This window comes from Chelmon rostratus, chromosome 11, assembly GCF_017976325.1.
Source record: "Chelmon rostratus isolate fCheRos1 chromosome 11, fCheRos1.pri, whole genome shotgun sequence".
Lineage (NCBI taxonomy): Eukaryota > Metazoa > Chordata > Actinopteri > Chaetodontiformes > Chaetodontidae > Chelmon > Chelmon rostratus.
The window spans coordinates 12542880-12552666 of NC_055668.1; the positions used below are offsets into that span (position 1 = coordinate 12542880).

The window sequence follows — 9787 nt, forward strand, 5'->3', positions numbered from 1 at the left end:
TCTGCCATCTAGGAAACTATTGTAGGGTGGAAACGCAAACTGTAGGAAGTCCTCCCCCTCTCTCTGTCTGAATGGGATTTATGATATACCAAGCACAGAGGAAGTAAGTTGTTCCAGCAGCTGAATAACTTCCCCCACAGAGAACAGCTCATTCTAAAGGATGTGGATATGACAAAGTTGGTGGAACATTTATGGAAGTGGACTGGAAATACTGACGTTCTTTCCCCCTGTTGTCAAGTTACTCTGCTGCTAATTGACCAGAGATCATTATGAAGCTGATAATACAGCCCCGGTTTTGGGCCAGTGAGTGGCCTCAGCAAACTCTGGACAAAGACTCTCTGTTCTCCCCATAAAACACAAGAACATCTCATCCCTCCTAACTGGATTCACATGTCGTGGCTTTGATATATTGTGCAAAAAAAACATGTTGATATGGTTCACAGAATGTATGACATCACGTAGCTGCTGGGGATGCAATTGGTGTCAAATATGGAAAATAGCCCAGTTGTTTAACCTGCGGGGTATTTATTTGTTATGTGTGTTTTCACGTGTCTGGCCCCAGTTCTCAGTGAGGTGCTTTGTGATGAATGAGCCTCTCTGCTTTTATCGATTCTCTCCTCAGCTTTGATGCTGCAGAGAGATTGCCTCTTAAGGCTACATGCAGTTTTATATCTACAGTTCAGTGAACAAAGGACTTAGCAATACAGTGTGTGTACACTGTGTGTGTGTATGTGTGTGTTTTGACAGAACAAAACATTATTGATTTCTAACCTGAACAAAAGACAAATGTCTGTATGGAGAATTGTATCCTTTGTAGCACGATAAACCGAAGGACAAACAAATGAAATGTTAATACAAGCTTTTTATGCAAGCTTTTGTTTAAAAAATATGCTAATTTCAGGGTGAATTATGGAGCTTGGATCTGATCCACACATCCAATTAGTATTATCAATGTACAGCGTGTGACATGTTATTAAAGCATGAATAACACTTGATATTATGTTTGGCATGCTGGCACATAAGGTATGTTCTGGTGAAACACAAGCCTACGGTGGCGCTCTGGCGGGTGATCTGATGCTTTTCTCATCACCATAATAACATGAACACTCCTCCCAGGGCTCCGTCTCCATGGTCACCGCTCACACAAGACAAACACACAATGAAGAGACTTGAATCTGACTAACACATGCACCTGCACAAGCTCTAACGCCTGCTACTCTCACTCACATTCATGTGTATTTTCTCTGAGGTTGAACGACTGAAACGGTTGATCTAATTTATTGCCTCATGAATAATGTATGCTGCAGTAACTGGATTGGATTGCTCGCCGTTGATGTTTGCTCTTCAATCAATGCAGGCTTTCCGAAAACAGGCTATCAGACTAAAAGCCAGCCATGTAGGTACAAATGGTTTAATTTTTTTGGATTTACATGTTTGAAGATCAAATTGTATATTTTGCACTCAAAATGCAGAATAATAGATTTCACATGCAAAAACAATCACCTTCTACAAATAGATGTTTTTTATGTAAAAAATATACAAATCAGTAGAACATTTAATAAAAAATCTAATAATCTTCATATTTAAGTTGTGCAATTACATAAATACACAATACCTTATTATTGAACACTCAAAAGTCTTATTTTGGCTGGTCAGTCGTTTTCATGACATTATTTTCATCTAAAAGTCCGCCAGTGTAGCACCAGCCAGTATGGACACAATGCTCGCGCTCTCCTTTGTGTGATACCAGTAAGGAGCTCAGTCTGTTATCATAGGTGCAGTGTCTGAGGTGGTGTCTGGCTCTGGCTCACTGTAGCAGTCCATCTCCTCCATCTCTTTCTCCACTGGCTCCTCCCTACCTCTGAAGCATATCAGCCTCCTCTCTTTCCACCTCCTCCTCTCCCTGCCTGTGTCTGTAGGTGCTCCAGTTTGCTCCAGCTCCAGCATGGCCTGGACGCTCTCTCCTCTCTCTCCTGGCCCGAAGCAGTGGTCTGTGGTTGCAAGAGCCAGTCCCACCCCTCTCCTTGCTGTCCCCATGTGGAGGAATGAGAAACTGCTGGCAGGGGCTGCTCCCTCTGCCACACACACAGTGGTCGGGCCTCGGTCGCCGTGGCTCTCCTGCGGCCTTTTGGGACACTTGATGTTTGTTTTCTTGCTGAGTATGAAGTTGAAAAAGGCTGTCACCAGAAGCATTGTCCCTGCAGTCAGAAGGTAGATTTTTATTTCTATAGGAAACATTTTGACATGTCAAAGTAGGAAATGCACAGTTTCAGGGTCCTGGTATTGTTCATGCTAATTGTCACGACTCCCTGTGCTTTTCCTGCTATGTGTCAAATCAAAATGTCTGCTGCCGAAAAAGCCCATTACGACACTAACAACACAGCGAACAGTGCTCTAATTATCAGTGCAAGTGTTGTACCTGCTGGAGCAGTTTTACCTGGGATAATTGCATGCCACACCAACACAGGGTGCAAGAAGCAGACCACTGACATTATGGAGTAATAGAGGAACTTATGGAAGCCTCCAACGCGAGCCATCTTTCCCCAAATCAGAAAGAGCTGCCAGTCTGGAGGACAGCTACAGAGAAAGATGGGAAGACGAGAAGGTCTGAGGCTCAAGTTAGAACCAGTTCTCCTAATGTCTTTATATCTGCTGGGACTGAAAAGTCACATTCTTACAATTTTAGATTCTTTTGACCATAAATACTGTAAATATGTGAATTCCAACATGACAGACATCATGACATTCACAGTGGTTAAAAATGACCTCAGAGAATTATGTGGTTTTCCCTCTGTAGATACAGTACAGATGTTGCATATGAGCGTTGTGTACTCACGGCAGACACATGAACAGAAGAGTATCCAGGAAATAGGCCAGCTCAAACATCATGACGCCAACAGATGACACTCTGGGAGGAGAAAAAAAGTTAAGAGCCAGTAACGGATACAGTCTCACTGATAAAATCAGTGAACTATGTAAGATGGATTTAAATCTGCCAGTTCTTGTGTATTTCATGTTGGGCAGTGGGGGAAGAGGGACTTCTCTAAATTGTGCAAACTGTGGATAGCAAAAGAAAGATTCAAGTGTCTTATAAACATAATAAAAAGAAGAGATATCACCTTCATATGATGAAAAGCTTAACCACTTAGGTTCCCCTCTTCTCTATTTTGTGTTTACATAGCCATCCAATCCAGTGAACCAGAAAAATGCCCCCAGACTAACCATCATCGCACACTGCCCTCTCTTATCACCGAGCTGTGTGCTCCTGTTTGTGTGTGCAGTTGTGTGTACTGACAGAATAAACAGTCATGCATTTCTGGTGACTCCTTTGGGAAATGTTCTCCCGTGGCTCTGTGGGAGTTTGGCTGTGAGCCACAGAGATAATAAGAAGTAGCACAAAAGGACTGGCCTCCCTTTCTGCCGTCTGCACCGCGCTCCATCCCTGTGAGTCCTTCCCAACATCCCCTTGCAAGTGTCCGTGTACACTGTATATACAGTCTATTAGTGATTATGAAGGCAGGTAAGTATTGTAATTGTTTCAAGAGCCCTCAAGCTGTACATTCTTCACCATATTAAAATCCAGACGGTCTATTTGTAATTCAGGGATACCACCATTCTAGTCTCAAGTAGGCCAGACTCAGGAGTGCTTTGGTAGGTTTAAATTCATACAGTATATTATAAAGTCAGCTATAACACCCAAGCACTTACAGCAGGTAGATACCGAGGCTGTTGAATTCACCATGTTGTAGGGTCTCCACTCCCACAGCACACAACACTGAAAAAGAGACAGGAAGAGAATTTTCTTTTTCCTCTTCTGGGAGTTACAGGGGAGCAGATTCTGTCCACCAGATGTCAGACTTAGTTCATGATTTCCTTCTTCCTTGCAGATGTTGTTGATATTTCCACTGTTATACAACTTTGCGCTGTGCTGCTTTTACACTCCTTTGGCATATCTTTTAATGCATCTTCGTCATGTTGCTTTCATAGTAGTCTTTAAGTCTTTAAAGTAGTATTCTTGCAGCCATGCTTACATAGTTGTGATGTTTGTGGGTTGCTCTCCCCTCATGGAGAAATAAAGATTGACCTGGGTTGACTTGAAGTGCCTCGACTTGAATTCATTGTTTACTCTCCAGAGAGTAGAACTAAATTCATGACATGTGTTATATATAGATACTTAAATAACTCTTTATATGGGTAATTGTAATCGTTTCTGCCATGGTCACAACATTTTGGTAATAGCTTACTCATGCTTGCAATTATCATATTACTACTGGCAGGTTGGGTAATTTTATTTGAGAGGACACTTAGCACATCACACATCTTCTGCCAGAGCAGAATCATGGCATTTTAAAAAGCCTCGCCACCTGTTTGTGAAGTATTCAGTAAAAAGTTGTGGTATGTTGATCTTTCTCTTCTCTGCATTCTGGCCCTTTGATACATGACATAAAGCAGCGTGTCTCCTGTTCTTCTGTCTGTTCTTTCTGCACATATTTATTGTAAAAAGGAATGCTGCTAGGCTGCAGCTGGAAGTTGCTGTATTATTCCTAATTTGTCTTCAAGATCAACATTGCTGCAGTGCCCTTTAGCAGGATGTTGAAAGATTTGATTTGATTTGATTAATTCATATTCCTGCAACCTTCCTATTATTTCAAAGGAATAGCTTAAGATTGTGGGAAATACTCTTATTCGTCTTCTTCTTGAGACTCAAATCAGTGAGTTAGTTTAGCTTATTGTGCTTTTGGAAACTGTCTTTGTGCCTGTGGCAACTGACAAATACAACCACAACAGAAAAGGCATTACAATTAAAGACAGACATTTAACAACAAAGTGCTTCACATCAACATCACCAGCAATCAAGAATTAACCACAATGATGAGATGAGAAAATTGGTACCACTCTCATGTCAGTATGACAACTAGGTAGCCGGCAGCCAATTAGCTTAGCTTAGCACAAAGACTGGAAACAGAGAGAAAGAACTAGACTAGCTCTGTTCAAAGATAACAAACTCAGCAGTACTGGCACCACTAAACCTCAAAAACTCGTGGATTGTATCTCGTCATTTTTTGTTGTTACCTTGTCAACAATAGGTTGTGATTATGTTCTAGATTTTTTCCAGGCACAGTAATTTCCTGGCGTCTTGTCGTCATGGAATTGATGCTTCTGGAAGTTACTGCTCCTCACCAAGAAATAGCCCAGTTCATAACCCACCGTAAAACCACATTGTGTTATTTTTATGCTTGTTTTTTCTGAGGACTAAACAAGCTAGATATGGTACAACTTGTTAGGGTGAGGTTCTGGCTGGCTGGTAGGTTTGTTGCCTTTGCACAGGTCCAGGCTTGCCTCTGTTTCCAGTTTTCATGCTATGCTAAAATAACCAGCTGGTGGCTGTGTATTCACCGGATAGATATGTATCAATCGTCTTACGTAACTCTTGACGAAAGCCAACATGTCAAACTATTCCTTTACTGTGAAGGTTGAAAGTACCGACACATTTGCACATATGGAATGATATGGAATTAGATGACAGTAAAGCCTTAAAAACTAAAAACAAAAGCGTGTTATGTTAACCAATCTTTTCCCTGTGAGGTACAAAAGAGGTAAGCATGGTTGAGTGCTGATCGCCACCAAACACATGGAAGCAATTTCTCCGCTTACCAGAAACTCAGAGATAGAATCTGCACCAGAGGGAAATCAGGGGAACGTTTTCTGGTAGTTTATAGAGTGTGAGAGGAATTAACGCTGCATATAGACCAGCTGGATATAAACATGTATGTGCTCCCTGCATGCATGTCTGCTTATAGAACACACACTGAGGCAGACAGGCCAATGCAGACATGAAGACATGTGAACATGCAGACAGAGAGACAGAGGGGCACACACACACACACACTCACATAGAACCAATGCACTGAAAGCTCATGTAGGTGTGAACGTATAGCAGCTTGTGATCGCATAAGCTCAGTAACCCAGCTGGATACAGAGACTTGGTTTTGGTGTGATGCAAGGCACATGTCTCTCAGTAAATGCTCAGTGCCTGCAGCTGTTTGATTTTAGTGGAGGGGGTCCCATATTTTTTGAAGGAGGCAGCAACAAGAGAGCCATTTCCCCGTGATGATTTAATGTGGCTAACAGCGCTGCGTGCAATCTGTCCCTGTGTGCATGAGGAAAACAGTGGAGGAGGGACACAAACAGCAAGGTTATGTATGATCAAGTATGTTTTTATATGCTCCATATATCAGCTGAGAGAATGTTTGACGTACTTGGAGGTCATGAATACTGTGGGCCAACATCACCGTCTGACCTGCTAACATTATGGATTTATTAAATCCTTAAAAACCCCAGCTGGACAGCCCTCCTCCGCAGGAGAGCTTAAAACATGTTCCCATGTGACAGTTTCAGTGCACACTGAGTCAGATATCAGCTTTAAACAACAGGTTTTCAACACTTCATAGCAGGTGAAATGTATTACTACTACTGCTACCAATAATTATATGTTGAATTTTAAGCCCTTATATATACCTTTAAAATTGTATGTAAGCTCTGAATGCAGAACTTATCAGAGAGATGATCTGGAGTCTGTAGGCATCTGCATCCAAAGAACTAAATCAAGCCTGTATTGAAACAATAAGAGATACACATGACTCTGACTTTTAACCTGTTATGTTTTTCTGTTTGTGTTTATATTTATATCTTACCTGTTGCTGTAGAAACACCAAGGAGTCTGCAGGCGCACTCCACTACAATCCACCAAATGCTCTCCGAGTTCCCCATGACCTTGAATACTTTCCCTCTTCAATGTTAAAAACTGTGACCTTCACGCTTCTCTACTATCTGAAATAGCTGGCGACCTGGTAGTTACTTCGGTTAGAATTCTAGATGCACAGCTGACTGTTCGCTAGGTGGATGGTTGTAAAAATAAGTTGGGTAATCCATGAGTGCCATGATGTGGAGCCTCTTAGACTGGACAAGTTTACTTCAGAAAGGTTTGTGACTCAATGCCCCTGTTGCTTCATTAACTGCTATTAAGCCTCTCTCACACACTCACACACACACACACAATAATAAAGCCACTTTCAGCTGGTTTAGCATTCCACCTTGAACGTCAAGGTGAAACTGTTCAGTTCGGGGTCATTTCAATACAGATCGCATTTGTCATTAGAGCTGGTTAAAAATTACCTGTGAAGAATTAATATAAAACTATCTCACACACATGCACACTTTGCAGTAGTTTGACCAAAGAATTTCTTGTCCCCTCCCTTCACACTTTCTGTTGTTTTCCTGTGTATTTTCATCTGGTTGTGAGGATTTGGGTGAATCTGTGCAATCAAACCATCAGAAACACTTTTTATTTTTCAAGGTCAGACTCATACATGCAGCTTCCAGTTAGGCATCCATTTATTGGAGCACTGTTTCAGCCAGAGTTGACAAAATAGGCTGCAGGTTGTGTCATTTAACAAAATGCTTAGAAATATTCTAAACAAGTTCAGTTTAGTGCACAGTTTTCTTTAATGCAGCGCTGATTCCATGTAACAGTACAATGCATATGGGATAAAATGCCACAGAGGCTAGCAGAGAGCCTTTGACACACTTCCACATGCATAAAAGCAAGCCCACATAATCGGTTGATGCAGGTTTGGCCGAGGTGTAATCTTGTTCAGGCACAGCAGAGTCCTATTGGAACGAACAGTCAGAGTCACAGAGCTCTCTCTCTCTCTCTCTCTCTCTCTCACACACACACACACACACACACACACCCTGACTCCTAGTAGGGGCCAAAGTAAGCTACATAAATCTCCTTAAATCTATAACAAAGACACTTTTGTTTACTGGTACCACTTGTTTCCGGCTTAGCACCCAGGTTATTTGTGGCATGCATGTTATAGAGTATAAGTGAGTTTCTATGAGCAGTGCCACAGAAACTGCAAATGTTAGTTTTGTGACGACAAATGTAATGCTATAATTTAAGTAGTACTAATTTTCTTGGGATGTGTTGATGTTTTGTACAGATGTTTTGTTCATGGCCCCAGAGGATAGAGCCTGCTGGCTTCTTCTATCCTGTGCCAACATGAGGTTGACATTTGTTTAACATTTGTGTTTAGTGAAATGTCTCGACAGCTGGATGGATTGGCATGACATTTGGTCCACACATTCATGCCACCATCAGCATGAATTTCAATAATTTTGTTGCTTAACTTTTCAATATCATCAGGTTAGAGATTTCGTTTTTTTGACCAAATACCTGCAAAAGAAAGGCATTCTAATCATCCTCAGCTTCATGTTGCGTTAAGTGCTGATAAAAAAAAAGGTAGCTTGTTAAGATAGTGAACATGATAAACATGATAAATGCTCAACATCATCATTTGAGCATTGTCACTCTGAGCATGTTAGCATGCTAACAATAGCATTTACAGCAGCTCAAAGCACAGCTGTGCCCAAGGCGAGTTTGACCACTTACTTACTTAGAATTTACAGGTAAGTGCCTCTTATTAACCCAAGCATACACACTCACACACTGATGACTTACCATGCAAGGCACTGGCCTAATCGCCAGGAGCAGCTGGGGTTCAGTGTCTTGCTTGAGGATGCTGCGACATGGGGACAGAAGGAGCTGAGGAGTGAACCACAAACTGCGTGCATCATGAACAACTTACTCAACCTCCTGAGCCGCAGATGTCGCTACACATACAATCACTGTAACATACTATAAAAATAAATGCTGGGAACAAGCACAACTGTCTGACCCCCCACTTTAACCGATAAAAGAGAAAAGGAGTCTGAAAGCATCTCACATGAATGCTGACTGGAGTGCATTATTGCACATGAAGCAGACATTCATGAGCTAGGAATGTTTGCTGTGCATGTTAACGGAGCCTTGCCACCGTGGCCTCAGCGGCTGTGTATTTATGTTTGTCTGACATGCTTGGCCCTCATGATGACATGAAAAACAGCCTTACAGAAACACAATTTATGGTAATAAGTCGCTGTGTATTGTAAGGGGACCGCCGCTGACATGCACTGCACGTTGTGAGTTTTATGGCACTTGCCTGGATATGCCAGAGGCTGGAGCAGTTTAAGTAATTGTGACTGATTGCCATCAAGTGAGACTGTTAATCTAATGTTACAGTGAAAATACAGTCTCATGTTTTCGTTTGCTCTGTGCAGCTTTGCATTCATGTCCACATCTCCTCTCAATGCTCGGCTTCTCCCGGCCTGACCCATGACCTCTACCCTCTTCCCAAACTTTTGCTCACATGCTCGCATGTTCTCTCACCCAGTAATCATCTCCACGTTACGCCTCCTCATCACAGCTTCACACCATTCTCCCCCTCTCTCCACTGTGCCCACGGGCATGGGACTAGAGATTAGCCATGCCTCTCTCTCAACTTTCTCCCTCCCTTCCTCCACATCCAGCCTCTCTCAGTCCAGCGTGGGTGTCTGGTGCCTGTCAGAACCAGTGAAAACAGCTCTAATCTTAATTACACCAGCAGCTTTATTACCCTGCTCCATTGCTTTGCTCAGACAATCTCCCCATAATCACTTTCTACAGGCTGTTTTATCTAAAGGCCGAGAGAGGGCTGTGAAATACCTGAGAGACTGAAATAATGTGAGCAGAATACTTGAATATTTCTTAGAATATGAAACTATAAACCTAACTGTGACACACTGCTACTACCTGACTGCAGTCTTCAAAACCACATACCTGCCTTGATGGAGCCTAATTACTAGATTTACAAATACATAGAGCCACCTAGTGGTTGAAAAGTGTTGGTACAATACAGTCCTGTCG

General features: G+C 42.1%; 1 protein-coding gene across 1 annotated transcript; it reads right to left on the minus strand.

Annotated features, from left to right (window-relative positions):
- Window positions 1-1336: 1336 nt before the first annotated feature.
- On the minus strand, window positions 1337-6958 carry tmem72 (transmembrane protein 72). The gene is made up of 5 exons (XM_041947917.1): window positions 6696-6958; window positions 3709-3775; window positions 2837-2908; window positions 2438-2577; window positions 1337-2198 (listed from the first exon to the last, which is right to left on the minus strand). Exons 1-5 carry the CDS (start codon window positions 6769-6771, stop codon window positions 1759-1761), a joined length of 795 nt encoding a protein of 264 aa, XP_041803851.1. The 5' UTR covers window positions 6772-6958; the 3' UTR covers window positions 1337-1758.
- Between the last annotated feature and the right edge of the window lie 2829 nt (window positions 6959-9787).

What these genes read in the sequence shown, in the direction of transcription:
- tmem72 (XM_041947917.1), bottom strand. Translation starts at nt 6,771, where the DNA reads ATGGGGAACTCGGAGAGCATTTGGTGGATTGTAGTGGAGTGCGCCTGC. An exon ending in CTTCTGTTCATGTGTCTGCC is followed by an intron (nt 2,578 to 2,836) that starts GTGAGTACACAA and finishes CTTTCTCTGTAG; the next exon opens with CTGTCCTCCAGACTGGCAGC. An exon ending in GTGGCATGCAATTATCCCAG is followed by an intron (nt 2,199 to 2,437) that starts GTAAAACTGCTC and finishes TTCTGACTGCAG; the next exon opens with GGACAATGCTTCTGGTGACA.